The following is an 18,833-nucleotide window of genomic DNA, read 5'->3' on the forward strand; positions in this document are numbered from 1 at the left end:
TGCGCCTGTCATTAAGGAATTAATGCACATGTCATGAGCAGATGCTCAGCACATTAGAGCCTTTTACTGTTTGTAGTTGAGGGGGAAACCCAAACTCCTTCTTCAGCTAGCTGTATTGCAGTGTCCCCTGAAACAAATGGAAGATGTGTCCTTTTTTCTTCTACTGCATTGGGTTCATGATCACAAATTAAAGTGTAGCTGACCTGCTGACAGCAATTAAAAAAAAAAAATGTGACTCATGACAAATGAAGGGTTCAACACTAACCTATTTTTTAAAAAACACTTTCTGTGCAAGGTGAAGGGAAGGGTTTTTTTTATGTCCTGGAAAGAATGTACAATTATTAGGTTTTTTCCCAGTTTCCTGTACTCACTTATTTTTTTAAGAAATTCATTACTGTGTGCCCTGAGGGATAGTTCATGTAATTTGGTATCACTTTGAAATTCACACCGTGAAGTTAAGAGTTAGAACTGTATTTGTCACTGGATGGTGTTGAATTGAAGTACAGCGTCTAACGCTCCTCACGTACTGCGGGAAGAACTAGGGTTCGTCTTCGGCAAAGGGGGAGGCCTGCTCCAACGGACAGCCGTCTGGGCTGGGGACAAAGTAGGGAGCCGGAGCTGTGCTGCTCAATTCTACGTGAGCTCGGATGCATCCTCACATCTCTCACTCTGTCCCTGTCCCTGTGTTTAAAACAGGTAACGATGCTGACCTAAATGATAAATGCTTGGTACTGCCTAGATAAAAAGCACTGTAGAAAAGATGTTTCCGTTTGCACAAGGCTGTTCTTAAGAAGCACTTGGGAACTTGACATAATTTCATTGCAACATTTCTCTCTAGTGACTCTGCTCACTCTGGTGTTTTTATCCACCGGAAATGTTTCCTTTTCTTCTGTCCTAGTCCTTTCTTTGGAGTGGCAGTAGATTTTTGATGCCTTGCAACATTTAAAACAGAGGCAGGCCTGTCAGCTTTGTCATATCACCGGTGCCGGTTACTGTGAAATCAGAGCTTTGATCAAAGGCCTTTATGTTTGCAGTATCAGAAGCTCAGCAGTCTTTATCACTTACCCACAATCTACAAATAAAGTTTGAACATGGAAGGTGGTTAAAATGGGTCTGCTTTACCAACGTAGAAAGAAAAGCTGCCCTAAATCAGAGACTCTCTCCTAATAACAGCAACAACAAAAATATTCCTGTCTGTGTTTTATTTGGGATGCACATGGCTTTTAATTAGTCTTCCTTCTCCTAATTTCCCTTTCATCTGGGGCTCCTCTGAGCACTTCACAAGAGCGTAATAACCAAGCCATACTGTATCTGTGACACACACGATTATTGTTATTATCTTCATTAGGCTAATGCGGACTCTGAAATTCTGCATGATCAAATACCTTAGGCAAGGTTAAATAGCGATGTAGTGTCCGAATTGGGAACAGACCAGTCCTGGCTCTTAAGCAAAGGTTGAATTCAGGTTTTGCTAATGTGGATGTGTCCTTTAGGAGTGTGCAGCACTGTCCTGGTACCACAGCCCAGCTCCTAGAGGTCCTGTGGCAATGCAACCAGGCAAAATCTAAAATATTGCTGTGGAAGATGTTTTAGCTTCAGAAATTGCTGCAACTTCCACTGAATAAAGCAGTCTCCAGATAAAACGGGGCAAGCACCGTCGGTGCTGGGAGGATTGCCTCGTGTCGCTGTAGTCACGTGGCTGCACCTATGACCACTTCCAATTACAGGGAAGCCCTAGCCGTCGTGCTTATTTTAGTGCACTCTATTCTCATCTAAGGACACACCCTCATGCAGGTATAAGGTTTTATATACAGATTTTATAGCTCTGTCAGCCATGGAGTTATTGTAGAACATAGCAAATTCTTTAATAGGTCATAGTTGAGAAGCTAGACTGATGTATTTAAATAATCTCCTGTGGTAAGTCTAAAGTTGGTTTCTTTTCTTCTTTCCCTGATAGTGCTGTGGGTAAGCTCTGAGTTCCTTAACAAGCTTTTGTGCCCCGCACAGATCATCTTTGAATACCTGTGTGCTGTACTAATTAAGTGTACGAAGCCACTTGCCTTGTCAGCTAGGTGAATTTAAAGACACATTGCTTACAGTAACTGATGCAGCCATCGACAGTTGTGCATCATGTTTGATCATCTCCTAATACAGCTTGACCAGGATCCAGAGTGACATACTGTCGTAGTTCAGCCCTGATCAGGACCAGACTACGCAGTCTCTCTCTCACTCCCCCCACCCTCCGAGAGAACAGGGAGAGAAAACAAAACCATGACACATACAAATGCTTGATGCATTTCTGTGGGAGATGCATGCGCACATACCTGTGTGTGCAGAAGAGGAGCATCACATTGCTTTGTTCTCAGGGAGGGATACTTTCAGTCAGTGGGAGATGCTGGAGTGGGCAATGACAGAAGGGTCATTAAAAAATGCCCATGATTACACGACTGTGATAGACGCTTTAAATAGTGATGGAAGAAGAGACAAGAGGGTTCCAGGAGCCTGCGTTGGCAGTGTGTAGTAGTATATGCTCAAACCTCATCTGCAGGGAAAAATATCTCATTCAGGTCATGTGAGGATATGAAAACAGCTCCTCTAAACAAGACCTTTTGATTTATTTGCATCATGCCTGTAGTAGGATTCTTGCGTAGATCAATCATGGTGGCAGAGTTTCTCAAATAACACTCTCTTATGGTGGGAGAGTTCCTTGAATAACTACAAGAGGAGAGGGAGAGGGAAGGAGGAATGGAATGCACATTGGGTACGAGAAGCTGCTGTGTGGGTCATAGTGCCCTCCAGATCAGGAGATGGGTAAGGAGATCCAGAAAGTCCTGGTTATGGTGCTCTGGAGACAACAGGGAAAACGGGGAGATGAAAGGGAGCAGTGTGCAAGGGTAACTTGGAGTAGCTTTATCCTCCTTTCTTTACGCAGGATGACAGACTCATAAGCCTATTTGCCATGTTCAGCAGCGGTGTCTCAGAGGTGTTTAAAGTATAAACCTAACAGTAAGGGCGATTCTGGGATTACTGAGGTTAGGGCAGGTATTTTTATCTGCAGCCATTTTCATCCTGAAGTTAAACCAAGAAGATTTAGGTACCTACTTCAAATAGTAGGGCTTTGTTTTGTTATATTTTTTTCCAGATTTTCTGTCATCTCAGAAGTGGACACCAAGTTGGCATCACAGTTTTATCCAGGTTTTCATCTGTGGAGGATATGCTATAGGCAATGCCAGCTTTTCCTGCTTTTGGACTTAAAGTCTCCTGATCCTCTCCAGATCTAGCTCCCAGGGGGAGATCTGCGTGGTGGACATTAACATTGCAGAGCCGCTTTTTGAAATCAGTATGCAGCTTGGCAGGAGTGCTAGAGATGTGCATATATACCTCCATCCTGACGTGAGGCTGATTACCAGAACTCTTTATTAGCCCAGGACCACGGCAGTAGATGTGTCGTGCTTTGACTGAGAAACGCGGTTCTGCACGGCAGAAACCTGCCTGGAGCGTGCTCGGCGTTACCTGCTAGGCTGCTTTACCACCTGGCTGCTGGTCTGCACTCCGCTCTGTGAGGGTACCTCTGCATCTGGAATCTCCCTTGCGTTTTATAGAACATTCTTTGCAGTAAAATAAGAACAGAAAGCTCCTTACAGTTACACACAAACATACCAGTGTGCCCTGGACAGCCTGTGATGTTCCAAAATAGCTTCAAGGCATTGCTAAGCCGAAGCAAAATGCAAATGAGAAATGAGATGCAGTCACTTGGAAGTATGTCCAATCTGAGTGCATATTTCTACAGATTTGATAGAAATCTTCTTAACTGGAGAAATTAGCTGTCATTTGCTGTAAATCATCAGTCACTAATTACCCCAGTTGTTCATTCAGATCTCAGTCTTTGTTACAAAAGCGTGTGTGGCTATGAAAGGGGAGGGAGTGGGTGAAAAATCCTCCCTCGCTAGAGTCTGTGAGAGTGGAGAACGTAGAGGCTTTCTTCCATTGGCCTTCTCAACCTTGAAATCCATGGTTTTTATTTCTCTCTAAATATTTTTTTTAGTTTAACATTTTAAATCAAATATTATTATAGTCAAATGTGAGGTATTGACAGCCCCAGAGACAGAGCTGCTTGTGCACAGAAGGTACACGTGGTAGCACAGGCTTCTTGGTGGGCTTCCTCTTCCAACCCTGCCTGAAGATCTCCACTCCACAGGGGCTGTGTCAGAAAATGGCAGTGCAAGTTCTCACGGCCTGCATGTGTGAGGCCAACAAAGGGACCAGCTAGAGGTTATGTTTGCACAGAATTAGGTTGAGAACTGTTATCCTCATGTCATGCACGCCATTAGTTCTCAGTTTAGGACAATTAAAATATTTGAATGTACTTTGGGTGGTTCTAAGCGAGTAATATCCGCCTGTTTACTAGACAAGGTGCTATCCAGTGTTCAGTAGGATGTGGTAGTAGGCTTCAAGTGAATTTGGTTAAAATACAAGCAAGGAGATGTAAAAGGAAAGGCATCAAATTGATTCTGAGAACAAGAGTCTAATCATTATGTATTGTCTTTAGAGGAACTTGGCCATGACTCTTTCCTTTGTTGATTTTGTCTAGCCAGAAAACCATGAGAATAGAGCTGTGAAGTCCACAGCCACATCCGTACAAAGCCAGCAAAAATCTCCAAAATCTCTCCAGAAAAGAGATTTTGTAGATGCTTATTTTGATTTCCTTGCAATTTGTGGCTCATGCCAGTTTCCTGACTCACTGTCACTCCAATACGGTGTTACGCCAAGTTTTCCAATAAGGAAAACAAGGGAGGGGTGAGTCACCGGCTGAATTCGTATGCACTTGATTTACTCTATCATTATCTATGCTGTTTTTATTTTAATTAGTTCATATACAAAGTCTCTGAGATATGTTTCATTGCAGGATTTAGCTAGACTTGTTAGTCTTCTGTAAAGATCAAAAAGCCAGAAGACAAGTTGAGCTTCTGGGGGCAGGCCCACTTCATTCTGCCACAGCATGCATACGGAGAGTATGAATGGGGGGAGACTCTGAATTTTCCAAGATTAGAATAAGTGAAATAATAAGGTTTTTATTTTTTGAGGCTCTGCTTTTTGATCTGAACGTCTGCTAAGGGTGCTAATTAAATCTAAAACGTAGGCTACAAAAGCGGCCTTTCCCTCAGTGAAGCTTGTGTTTCATTCTGTGTTGGAGCAGGGCTGTTGCAGTGCCTCGCTTGGTTTGTGTGAGTTAAAAACTAGAGAGAGTCTAACTGAGTCCTGAGACAGAGGTGCTGGGTATGGGAGAAGGGTCTGGCCAGCTTCATCTGAAAGCTGTGAATGACCCCTGTCGCTTCAGATGGCTAATACAAACCTTAGCTGCTACTTATGTTTCCTGTTGGTTGTTTAAAATTGTAACAGCTTCTGATTTTTACTGTTCCACGTAAAGGAATTCTTCCATATTTCAATGGGTGTCTGTGTTTAAGTTCAGGTCTAGATGCCAGTTCATTTTAGCCTGTTCTTTTAGCCAAATCACGTCGTTTATCTCTAGTTGAAGTCTTTCCTTGGCCTGTGGGAATGGCAGGGCTGTTTAAGGTAGGCTGAGGCAGGAGTCTCAAAGCGAGAGGAGGCAGGGATCCCGGGAAATTAAGTATCCCGTTGTAGGGAGCAGCACGGTGGGGAGTGGAAAGGAGGGCGAAGGGACACTGCGAGCTTAGTCTCAGTTTGCACCCATGTCATTTTCCAGTTTTACTGGTGAGAGCTATTGTTGCATCGGATCATAAATGGAAAATCTTCCATGTTTTGGAATTTATTTAAGCTCTTGGGCTCATGTTGGCTGGCCATGTTCCCTATTTGACAAGGGCTTCCTTCCCAGCCATAGTCCTGGGAACAGGCCTACACTGTAATTAAGGAGATGAAGGACTTGATTAGGGTGTGGTTTTGCGAGTGAGGCACCCAGCATTTGGCAGCCACGGTTGCATTCAAATTCCTATTTGGTTTGTTTTGATTTTTTTTTTTTTTTTTTCTATCTGAGCAGGACTAGCTGTCCTGTGCTGCCTTCCCCAGACGCCCTGACCCTGTGTTAATGATGCCTTGTGCTAATTGATTCCACACCTGATGAACTTTTTTAATCTCCTCCTACTCTTGCAGGCAATTTTGTGCTAAGACTTTGCATACTACATTAGAGTGGAGTTTGAGCTATGTTAGAGGAACCATCATTTATTGCTGCCTAGCCCCTGCCAGAGAGAGAGGGATAAGTTGTTTTTTTAATACATTTTCTTCTCCAACCCCTTGGTTAATTGTGTTCGTTATTTTTTTTCCTAATGCTTAATTACTTGTTACATGTAGTGCAGGTAAGCCAGTAGCCTTTGGGAATGAAGGAATAGCTCGGATACTTCCCCGCTGATACTGTAATAATGATAAAAACATGGACTGGAAAAAGTGGGTGTGACAGGCGGTGGCAGTTTCTGAGGATAACACTGGTTTTCGATTCAGAATAGGAATGTCACTGCAAAGCAGACAGAAATTTTTATTTCATTGCCCGAGCAGAAGTGTGCTCGGCAGAGCGTACAGCACCTCTCCTAATGAAAGCCCTCTGAGAACACTGCTCGGGGAAAACAGCAAGTTCTCCTGTGCCAGAGCCGCAGGTGTGTGCCCTTGTGGGTTTGCTCTCCATTTCAGACATGTCTTCTGAGCCTTCATCCTGTCACCTTTCTGTGGGTGCAGGTAATGGGAGGCTTCCAGTGCCTGCGGAGGCTTTGAACTCTCACACTTACCTGCTCTGGGGTTCTGTGAGCAGATTTTCAGCAGCTGTTTCACGGCCTGTGAATGACCGAGTGCAGTGCTGGGCGCCGAGACCCTGGTTCATCCTCATCTTCAGCTTCGACTGCTGTGCTGCGTTCCTCTGTTCACCGTGCTCCGCTTTATTACTCAGGGAAACCCTGTTCTAAACCTGCCACTGTGGGTGCTGGCAGTTTCTTTTCTGCGCTTTCTAGGTCACTGGTTTCTTGCACGCCAGTGTGAGCAGATCTTGAGAAACCCTTGTTTTGATTTGTCTGGTTGCTGGTTTTGTTTTGTTTGTTTCTTTTTAATCCTGCAACACTATTTCAAAACCAAAGACTGTTTCACCAATGCATGTTGTTGTGCCATGCGACAGTGGGAATTAGTTTTGCAGAAGGAAAGCCTGTGTGTATCTCCAAAGGAAGCTCCTGTCGATGTTTTCCAGCAAGATGTCACCACTCATTTAGCAATACTTAAAGAGCAGGCCAGCTGCTTTTCGCGTGTAAGACAGGGAATGCTTTCATTTCAGGGAATGCTTTCATACTGCATTTTAGTTCTAGACTGGCTAGTTCTGATAGCAGCGGGAATTTATCTTGAGGTACAAATATCAACAGGGCTACCATGGTGGTTTTCTGCACCTGAGTATTTAAATAGGGTCCAAGTTGTGAGGCTGGTGTTCAGTAGGTAGTGGGTGGCTGAGCTGAAGCCAGCTTGTTTGAAGCTCAGGGATCTGTGTGTGAAGTGCAGTCACACCTTGGGGTTGCAGTGAAGATATAATCACAGAGATCTCAGAATAAACTGCTCTCCACCTAATCTTTTCACATGTCTCTGAACAGACAGGTGTGTATACCACTCCTGAGTCTCTTTAATGCGTTATTTGAAGCAGGTTGAATATGGCTGCAGGCATGAGGAAGAGCCTGGTGGTAGGAAGCTGGCTTGTGCCTTTCATGGCTAGGAGGCCAGGGCTTGGCTATCCCTGCTTCCTTACCTCCACCTGAGGGAGCTGGTCCTGGAAGAGCCAGGAAGGAGAATGTCTTCAGAAGGAGGAGAGGTAGGTAGCAATAGGTCATGGAGGAAAGAGAATTGTCAGTACAGAGTCTGCTCTGGCTCTTTGGGAGCCAAGAGAGAGTGAGTCTGGGTTCTCCTCCACCTCCTTTGGGGCTTCCCCAAACAGAGGAGCAACTCCAGGGCTGCAGTGGGGCAGGAGAGAGGGTGCTGGGCGCACACACGATTGCTGCCAGTGCCCAGCCTGCATTGTGTGGAAAGCTGGGTGCTGGTTCCTTTCAAGCACCGTAATTTCTCCCCATTAAAAGATACCTTTAAAAATGCATGTGCTTTTTAAGTAAGGAGTTATGTTGGCCAATGATACTGCAGCACACATGCAGCTTTTAAAGAACGCGTATTGGCATTACGGATGCAAGGCTGGTGAGCTGAAAACCTGTGGCTTTGTTTTCTGTAGCTTTGCACTCTGCGCACAGGCTAACTCTGTGTTTTGCACCTGCCTTGGAAGCAGTTTGAAATCAAATTATAATGTTTTGTTTTGGTGAGTGGAAAACGGGGCTCTCCCAGGAAAGCTCTAATGTCTTTCAGCTTTGAAATTGTGATTTCATTGTGCCTTAGCTTATGAGCACTGTTTCTTACCATGGCAACTATTCATATATACAGGTAGCAGTGGTTAGGTGAAGAGCCCACATTTCTTTTAAATATAAAGGACAACCAATGCACTCTGCACTCTGGATCTGCTATGGACTAGGTCTGTAACTGATGGCTACCACAAAAAACATCTGTATTAAGATGACCTTCTGTTCAGAGTATCTTTTAGCTCTGTATCAGATGACCTTCCAGTCTTGCACACAAAGTCTTTCTAGGCAAGCAGCTTGCTTCATGCATGATCAGTACCACCTACCTCCCTGTTTGAAGCCTGAAGCATGCACTTCCAGGAAAATTTGCCTTTCCCAAGGCATTTCCCCTAAATCAGAGATAACTTAGGCCATTAAATGTGGACTTGCATTCCCAAAGCCTCAGAATCAGCTCTTTTATATTCACTGTTTGTGAAACGGCCATTAAAGAATGGGAGGCAAGAGTATGCTGGATCCTGCAGGAGATCCTAGAAACCCTCTGACACTGTAAGTGGATGAGGTCAGCCGTGTTCCTCTGCCCCGTTTATCTGATGTTCCCTCCCTATCTAAGATTCCACGCCCAAAGACCTTTTATCCTCCAAAGTGCACTTAAAAGTCCTCTTCATGCCCAGTGCCTGCAAGAATCCGATAACTGCCTTGGTGTCTTTGTCAGGTACTTAGACGCTAGCGCAGCAGGTCTAGTAGAGTAACCTAGATAGGGCTGAAGTAACTAATTATTCCTCTGTCTGGGTTTCCCAGTAAGTCCTGTCTCTGTGCCCATCTTGATTGGCACTCCTGACTAGGTGCTGCCCATGTTTCACCTCATTGAGTTCCAAGCTCTACATCAGCATTAATAGTGTCTGGTTCAGCTGGTAAGATACTTTGGAAGATTGGCACCATGTTTCCTGTATGTTTGTTCAGTCCTCAGAATGACGAATGTGCTGAAGAAGTAATAAGTGATAGCACAAACGTGTGCCATGTAATCATAAAACTGTCCCAGTCGGCCATCAGCCCTGCTGAGAGGCTGTCTCAGGAACACTGGTGCCTGTTAGCTGCTCATGGCTGTTTTGAGATCCTTCTGGTACATAGGCATAAACTTTAATCCGAGAAAGGCCTTGTCAGCCAGATGTGGCGGCTTCCCTTTCTTGGATTGCTTCAGGTGTTGTGAGACACATGGGAGCACATCTCTAGAAGCAACATGATCATTGTCTGGAGCCTGGCTCAAGGCTTCTCTGCCTTCCCATCACCCAGAAGCAGAAGGGAAAGTCAAAAGCTCTATCATTTTCCTGTATTCTCCCCTGGTCTATCATTGCTTAATTGTATCCCTAAATCTTATTAAAGTTTGGGGAGGAGTGTCTTTCCATGTGAGTGTGCTGAGCAGGAAAGCTCCCCCAGGAAAGAGAAGCTCCTATCACTTCATAGATGCGTTGCATCATCTGCGTGCTGCTGCCTCTAATTTAATGCTCTAAATCCCATATCAAAACACCTGTAGTCCAAAGAGAATATAAAACAGAGTTGGAAATTCATGCCAATTAGACATGCAGATCTCTCTTAGTCATCTGAGACCTTCTTCCAAGCTCATGCAGGACTTATAATTATGGTTCTATGTTGTCCTGTTGCATTGATTATCCACAGAACCCACGTCCCTCTCCACCACCAGAATAAAGGTGTAGGCTTAGTCCAAGGTGGCTGCATTGTCCTAAAATATTTCATTTGTGGCTACAGTAGTTCAAGCTTGTAAGACAGATTATGATTTCTTGTGGAAAATAGCACTGTAGAACTGTAAAACCATTGTCACTGGACAGATAATTTCTTTGTGGTGGAGGAAGAGCTCCTCTGCTTTACTGTGTGGGCACCATTATGATCCCTTGCACTTGCTGTTCTGGTTTCTGACACAAACCCCAAAAAAACTCTCCTTTCTGAGGCTGTTTTCCATCGCATCCCAGGCTCCTGCTCCTTGTAACTTTTGGTAGTTTAACGTCCGTTCTGGTGTGGCTGGGGATATGTTGCTGTAGGCAAGGCAGGCACCTTTCAGGGTGGTGGAGGGAGCTCTGGACATGCGTGTGTATCCCATGATGGGATTAGGAGCACAGAATCCCAGAGCAGTTGAGACTGGAAGGGACCTGTGGAGGTAATCTAGTCCAGCCTCCCTGCTCAAAGGCTCTGCCTCCTCAAACAGTTTCAATATGGCAGGGCTATAGATCTTAATCTCCCTTAGTCTCCCTTTTCCAATCCTTTGGTGTCCTGTGGCAGAACACTAGGTTGTCCCATTTTGCTTCCTGCACAGCTGAGATTCTGTTACTGGTTTGCTCTTTACCCTTGTGGACCTGCTAGTTTAGAAGGTGTGAATCCTGCTTGACAATCACCTCAGCACAGAGGTTTCTACTGTGAATCTAACATCAAGGTCGTCTGTCCTTAACTTCTTGAATGCATCTGTAAAAGCAAGGAGAGCTTGGATCCCTCCAACTTGGCTTTTTCACCCAGAGAGTTTGAGGCTCAGCTCAGGGAGTTTGTGGGACATTTCATTTCTGCATAGCACAGCTGAGTGATGATAGGAGAGCATAAGAAAGCACTGTATTTGGTATTTCCTCCCTTCTTCCATGTTCTCTGCGAGAATGTTGACAAGTTTATCTTCTATAAAATCAGGATTATAGTACCCACAAGTTGTTCTGACTTGCTGAGCTTCACCTGATGTGGGAGATCTGGGACACAGATGTGCTCCACAAATGGAAGGTGATCAGAGCTGGTTAAGCTAAGTAAGGTTTCTAGGTTGGGTCGCAAGAGAACTGGGTTTTTTTGTTTGGTTTTTTTTTTGTTTTGTGAAAGATGGGACACTGAGAGGAATATGTAATTCATCTGAGGCACAGAGGGTTTTGCTAGGCAAATGCAAAATTTATTTTTGTTCATCAGATATTTCCTGGATAATGATATCTCAGTTATTAATGGAGCAAATGAGGGAAGGACAGCCAGGAAATGCCAGGGCACTTTGAAAATGGTGCTAAATCTGCCGTGCGAGAGGAAACTAGGAAGTTTCTGTTGGAATTATAGTAGATACCAATGCTCCAAAGGGAAAGAAAATCCAGGGGAGCACTGTGTCAGGCTGGATGTAATTGGGCATTTAATACCTCAGAAATTACAGAATCACAGAATAATTGAGGTTGGAAGAGACCTCTGGAGATCATCCAGCCCAAACCCCCTGCTAAAAGCAGGGTCAACTAGGGCAGGTTGTTCAAGACAACATCCTGTTGGCTTTTGAATATCTCCAAGGATGGGGAATTTGGGCAACCTATTCAAGTGTTTGACCTGCCTCAAAATAAAAAGGGTTTTTTAAATGTTTAAACAGAATTTCCTGGATTTCAGTTTGTGCTCTCTACCTCTTTTCACTGGGCACCAGTATGAAGAGCCTGGCCCTGTCTTCTTTACCCCCTCTCCTATCAGGTGTTGATACACATTGATGAGATTCACACCCTTCCCAACTCCAAGCCTTCTCTGCTCGGGGCTAAATGGTCTGATAGAGAGAGTACGGAAGCAGGGATTGTTGTGGAGGCAGGAGACTGAGTTAATGTTACTGGGCAGATACTGGTAGTCTGAAAGCCAGCCGGAATGCTGCCCTGAGTACATGGTGATGTACAAGTAATATGGAATAGGACAAATGAGCTTTCTTGCTTTTTACTTCTTTCTCTGTATCTCTTTTTCCTTTACTACCTTTAATTTATGTGTTTTCTTGGCATTGTCCCAAATGTCTTCTGAGAATAGTTATCTCTGGGTCTTTTATCTCTTTGTGTTTGTCATTTAGTGTGATCCTGTCAGTCTCAAAAGCTCAGATGTTTATGGTGAGTGAGTTCAGGTTGGTGCTTGGTTGATTCCCACGACCTGCAGCGATGAGACGAATCACTTTGGATAAAGCCTCAGATCAAATTTTGAATTGGAGCTGACCTTTTATAGATGTTCAGCATAGTTGGAGAACAGTGTTTCTTGTTTTTTTAAAAGAAACTTGCATATCCTCAGTTTTGGGGAAGGCAGTTGCCTAAATAAGGAAGTCCCAGATATTAAGAGAGCAACTGTCTCTGTTGCAGATCCTAGAAGTGGGAGCGTGGTTTGTTTAGACCACAAACGTTCAGGCCTGTGGATCTGTATCGGACACAAGTGGACCATCTACCGCTTGGCCGCTCTTTGTCCCCCAAGATGAGTTATAAAAGCTGTCTTGTGGGCTTTCCCTGTTGGCTAGTTGGATACAAAAGCACGCCTGTTCATACGGACCTGGCATTACAGGTATTAATATGTTTGATACCCAAGGGCTAAATCTAACTGAATATGTGAATACTACAAAACCCGTTGGTTTTACTTATGTCAATTAATATATTGGGGGTTCAGGGAAGAGAGAAGGTTGGTTTTGGTTCTGCTTGTAATTGCTTTAAAGCTAAGCATTTGGTCACTTACCTTTACTGAGCTATTTTAAATTGATTTCTACATTTGTTTTGGAAAGGAGAACCCCTCAAAAATAATTAAATGTGGAAAACTTCTGTCACTGCTCCTATCGATGTGTCACATCTCCTCCCAACAGAGATTTGTTAAAACTTGTCTTGGATTCAATTTTGTTGAACCGTTTGAAGCACCTAAGGCGCAGAATCAGTTTCCCTATCTTTCTGTAAAATAACAGAAATAAAGGATCTGGATTCTGCAGAAAACAAACAAAAAGAAAAGCCTGATCTTATTTAAGTAGAAAGGAAAGACTGGTTTCTCATACATGAGGATTTCATCCCCAAACTCTGCATGATGTTTTATCTACCTACCTCTGCTTTTATTGTAGTAGCCCAAAATTATGGAGTGTGCGTGTGTAGAAAAGAAGCCAGTGTGCAAACTTGAGAAGTTATGTGTCTAAACTACTGGAATGTAAAGCTTTGCTGATGCTTCACCAAAGGTTTGAGTTGTATGCTTTTCAAAGGCTGAAGGCACTGAGTTTCTTCTCTCTGTTTCCCTTGTAGGTGTGTTACTAGACATCCAGCAGCACTTTGGAGTCAAAGACAGTGGGGCCGGCTTACTACAGACAGGTAAGAGTATTTGTTTTCTCACTGGTTTTTGTAACCTTCCTCTTCTCAGAAGAGTGCTTTTGGATTTCTTCAGTTACGGCCCTTGGGCACATTGGTTGCGAAATATACTCTTATTCAGAAGATGAGTGAATGTGAGGGGCTTTTTGGTTTTGATTTGCTGGTGGGCAGGAGATCAGGGCTGCGAATGACTTGAATACAGGATGGACCAAAATCAAACAAACCTAATGATATTATTTATGACAACTACATTCAAATTGGAGACGGCTACTTTCCCTAGATCAGAAAACTCAAGATAAACCAACAGCAGGATGCTGTTGTCCTCACTTCTCTTAACTCTCTGTAGCTTGGTAGTGTGGTGTATGAAACCCTTCATGTGCTCTACAAAGAATCTGCTGAATGTGCAGTAATTGGGAATACGGCCTGGCATGAAAATGTACAACTCATCAGGACAAGTACCTGAGGATGAACACTGCAGGAAAGGCTAACAATCGTTACATTCATAGTAACCCATGGATTAACAATATCCCTGTGATTTTGGTGCTCTTAGCTTCAGACATTTCTCTCCTTGTGTTTAAGGAAGAAGGATTATTGCAATTGTGATATTCTTTTAATGTAGCAGACATTTTAATGTTGCTGCAGATAGAGCTGTACAACAGCAGGACAAACGCAGCTTTTTTGGCCTCTAGTTCTGAGGAGGCTCAGAGGAGTGCCTTTGTCAATGGCCTGGATTTGATGGCATTGAGTAGCGGTCTCATGTAGCTATGATAGCACATTTGATCTTCATGGAGAGTTGAAGGGACTAGCCAGGGAGCAAATGCAGTATTTTAAGGAGAGAAACAGTCTGGTTTGGAAACTTCCTACAGAATTATTAGTTGGAGTCATAGATTTGTGGTGCTGTGGTCATCTTGTCACTGTCATCTGTCTGAGGGAACCATGCTGGACCAATTATATCTCTGAAAAAATTAGAATTCAATTAGGGTTAGAAATAGTGTGTCAGAAAGACAATTTTTTCCATGCTTTTTTTCTTATGCTATTACAGTGGATACCAAATGCCTGTCAGGAGCTTGTCTGTGAAACTGTAGCCAACAATAAAGTGTATGAAATCATTCATTCTATATGATCACACTAGAAGTGAGAATGTTCTGGAGCTCCATCATTTGGCCTTTGATTTCAAAGTATGTGAACCACTGCAGTATCTCCTCCTTTTTATTTTCTGCAAGCCATGGCACAGCAGGGTCCTCATCTGTGATTACAGCTTCTTGGTCATGTTGCAGTACAGACAATTAATAACAGTTTGTATCAGGGCTTTAAAAACGCTCTCCTTGTGGGACGGCAGAGTTCGGCTCAGCTGGTGTACAGCTTCACCACTCAAGCTGTAGAAGGTGCAAGCAGGGACTGCGAGAATGAAGAACTGCCCACTGTACTCGAAGAGCAGGTTCGGGATCATCTGAGGAACTTAAAGGTGCACAAGTCCATGGGACCTGATGAGATCCATCCGCGGGTCCTGAGGGAACTGGTGGATGAAGTTGCCAAGCCACTGGCCATCGTATTTGAGAAGTCGTGGCGGTCTGGTGAGGTCCCCGATGACTGGAAGAGAGGGAACATAACCCCAATTTTTAAAAAGGGGAATAAGGAAGACCTGGGTAACTACAGGCCGGTCAGCCTCACCTCTGTGCCTGGCAAGGTCATGGAGCAGATTCTCCTGGAAACCATGCTAAGGCACATGGAGAGCAAGGAGGTGGTTGGTGACAGCCAACATGGCTTCACCAAGGGCAGATCGTGCCTGACCAATTTGGTGGCCTTCTATGACGGGGTGACAGCATTGGTGGACAAGGGACGAGCAACGGATATCATCTACCTGGACTTGTGCAAAGCTTTTGACACTGTCCTGCACGACATCCTTCTCTCTGAACTGGAGAGGCATGGGTTTGATGGACAGACCACTCGGTGGATAAGGAGCTGGCTGGATGGCCACACTCAGAGAGTGGTGGTCAACGGCTCAATGTCCATGTGGAGACCGGTCACGAGTGGCGTCCCTCAGGGGTCCGTCTTGGGCCCGGCCCTGTTCAACATCTTTGTCGGCAACATGGACAGTGGGATGGAGTGCACCCTCAGCAAGTTCGCCGATGACACCAAGTTGTGTGGTGCCGTTGACACGCTGGAAGGGAGGGATGCCATCCAGAGGGACCATGACAGGCTGGAGAGGTGGGCCCGTGCCAACCTCATGAAGTTCAACCAGGCCAAGTGCAAGGTCCTGCACCTGGGTCATGGCAATCCCAGGCACAAATACAGGCTGGGCGGAGAATGGATCGAGAGCAGCCCTGAGGAGAAGGACTTGGGAGTGCTGGTGGATGAGAAGCTCAACATGAGCAGGCAATGCGCCCTTGCGGCCCAGAAGGCCAACCGCATCCTGGGCTGCATCAAGAGGAGCGTGGCCAGTAGGTCGAGGGAGGGGATTGTCCCTCTACTCTGCCCTGGTGAGACCCCACCTGGAGTACCGTGTCCAGTTCTGGAGCCCCCAACACAAGAAGGACATGGACCAGTTGGAGAAGGTCCAGAGGAGGCCACGCAGATGATCAGAGGGCTGGAGCACCTCTCCTGTGAGGCCAGGCTGAGAGAGCTGGGGCTGTTCAGCCTGGAGAAGAGGAGGCTTCAGGGAGACCTTACAGCAGCCTTCCAGTACCTCAAGGGGGCCTACAAGAAAGATGCGGAGAGACTGTTCAGTAGCGCCTGTTGTGACAGGACAAGGAGTAATGGTTTTAAAATAGAGGGGGGTAGATTTAGATTGGATATTAGGAAAAAAATTTTTACAATGCGAGTTATAGAACACTGGAACAGGTTGCCCAGAGAGGTGGTGGATGCCCCATCCCTGGAAACGTTCAAGGCCAGGCTGGATGAGGCTCTGAGCAACCTGATCTGGTTGGGGATGTCCCTGCTCCTTGCAGGGCGGTTGGACTAGATGACCTTTGAAGGTCCCTTCCAACCCTAACCATTCTATGATTCTATGTGTGCAGCACAAGTCCAGAACAGAAGGCCTGAGCTTTACAAGTGTTACTGATTATAGATAGCATCAATCAGTTATGCCCAAAGTGGCACTGGCTGTCCATCAGGCTCTTTTCTACAGCAATTATTTGTATTTATTTATTGTACTCAGAGGAACAAGAACTCAATGTATCATTAGATGCAAAGTGCCTTCAAGAAAATATTCTGGTGGAAAATGACACTTGCCAAAGCATGTATTTAATCTTCATTCCCCTCAGTGGATGAAATCCTTCTGCAGATGATTTACAAGTAAGCTGTCAACAAGACATTTTATTTGTTAATTGTAAGAAATGTTATTTATTTCTCTAACAAACATACAGGGCATCTGAAAACAATGTCACTGAGATATTGCAAGATTGCTGCTGAGTGTGTCAGGAGCTTTGTAACTAATAACCGTTGCTTTAAGAAAAGTGACATTTTCTCTTGGGGTTTTTTTTTTTTTCTGATCTGAAAACTGAGGGCTTGACTTTGCCCCTGCAATATAGATAATAAGGTATTAGTCACAGTGCCATCACAGGAGAAGAGTGCTCACAAAACAAAACACCGTTTCATGGAAGTGTGGGGACACATAACTGAAAATTTATCACATATATTACTTCAGCTTAACAAGTTTCTGTGTTGGCAGCTGGCCCATGGCCTGTGTCCCCTTAACCCTGGTGAAATAAAAGACGCTTCCCTAAACCACCATAAACACTACTTTTAATCTTTTGTCTCTTCTCTAAGTCCCACCTCTCTAGATGTGCAGATTGGGGAAAATGGATGCAGGGCGTCAAAGTGTTTGACTAAGGTTGCAGAGGAAGCCTATAGCAGAGCGGGGAGCAGGACTGATGTCTCCCACACCTCTGCCTTCACCTTGAATGGTTCTTTGCAAGCACAGAGACAGAAATATCATCTTATTCCCAAGAGATGGTCCTGCTAACTAATTGAGTGATGTGAGGCGAAAGACTGCTCATCCTGAATATGTCCTCTGAATAAAGAGTGGATTAGTCCTCAGGTTGTTAATCCTGCATCTAAATGAGTCCTAAATTAATTTACAATGTTAATGAGGGGGAGTGAAATGTAGTATTCACTGGCAGTTCATATCACTCATCAAACAGGCTTTAAAAAATTAAAAAGAAAATCCTTTTAGCTGAGAAACAAGGCTGCACACAGTTTTAGGAAGAGATAGTACTGAAAACTCAAACAGCAAGGAGAAAAGGAATCCACCAAAGGCAGCGTGTGACCCTGCACGAACACCATAACCCATAGCCAATCTCATCGCTCTCTCACTCCAAACATTCACAAGCCAATTCATATGCTCTTGGCATCTGCAGCTCTCTGGAAAGCAAAAGTGACTGGTTTCTGAGGAACTGGGAAGACAGAATTTGGATTTTTGTCTTCTTTTATATTAATCCCAATATAGAAGCTGCTCTTTGCCAGAGAGATATAACGAAAGCTGGTTAGAGGGGCACTGTAATGCCTGTACAGAAAAATGATAGGGACACTCCAGCCTCATCCGTAATGGAGAGGAGCAGAACGTAATAGTCTCTGTACCCAGGATCCTGTGACAGCGAAGGACACATTGAGAGGTGGATCGCGGTTGCTGCTTGCTCAGTAGCGTTGTTGAGTAACAGGCATATAACTATGATGATTCCAGAGCTCCAGTTTTCTCTTGATGATGCCATAGTTCTGTGCTGATCTTCCTTTTTAAAGCACTATGTACGCAGTTATATAAACACTAGTTAAGTTCACTGAACTGTCCTGCAGGTCTACATCCAAGCTTCTTTCTGCTTTTCATTTCTTACTGGTTGCTTTTCCCAGCTGGAGAAAGGGTAATCCTGGCTGCTCTCAAAAGATGACAGAGCATCTCTGCCTACTTGAGCCGTACATCTATAGTCAGTCAATATATTTATAAGGCAAACCATAAAAAAGTCCTTCTTATGTGTGGAGTTAGGAGCAGCAATGCGGATTCACCAAAACCGCAGGCCTCTAAAAAGAAAAAGACTGAGAGGATGGACAACTGGATTTGTAGAACTGCTTCAAAATAGTGTTATCCTTCCATATATATTTAGACCACAGAAGTAGTGCCCCAGTGCTGCACTCTGGTTTTCACTAGATTTTTTTCCCCTTCTTTCTTCAATTTTTGTGCTTTATTGCTTGGTCTGCTTTCCTTGCCCTTGGATTTATTTTGCTTTTGTGTCTCTTGCCAGAGCTCGAATAATAATAGTGCCTGGCTCTCAGTACAGTTTGTCTTCTGTAGATCTGAGGATGTTTTATACAGGGAGGGATAATGAGGCTTGCCCTTTTCTACAGATGGGGAAACCAAGAAAGCCAGATGGGAGAAATGACCTGCCCAAAGTCACAGAGCAGGTGTGAGGCAGAG

The 18,833-nt window shown here is 44.5% G+C and overlaps 1 protein-coding gene across 4 annotated transcripts in view; it reads left to right on the forward strand.

Moving 5' to 3' along the window:
- The window catches only part of LOC104476461 (SPNS lysolipid transporter 2, sphingosine-1-phosphate), a 136,103-nt gene that overhangs the window by 23,386 nt on the left and 93,884 nt on the right, over positions 1 to 18,833 (forward strand). For all 4 annotated transcript variants that reach the window (XM_086763112.1, XM_086763113.1, XM_086763114.1 and 1 more), the window contains exon 2: positions 13,364 to 13,429. In XM_086763112.1, the coding sequence (XP_086619238.1) occupies positions 13,364 to 13,429 (66 nt within the window). The remainder of the gene's footprint in view (positions 1 to 13,363; positions 13,430 to 18,833) is intronic.

The sequence above is a fragment of the Chlamydotis macqueenii genome, chromosome 19 (assembly GCF_036417535.1).
Source record: "Chlamydotis macqueenii isolate bChlMac1 chromosome 19, bChlMac1.mat, whole genome shotgun sequence".
In the NCBI taxonomy this organism is placed as follows: Eukaryota; Metazoa; Chordata; class Aves; order Otidiformes; family Otididae; genus Chlamydotis; species Chlamydotis macqueenii.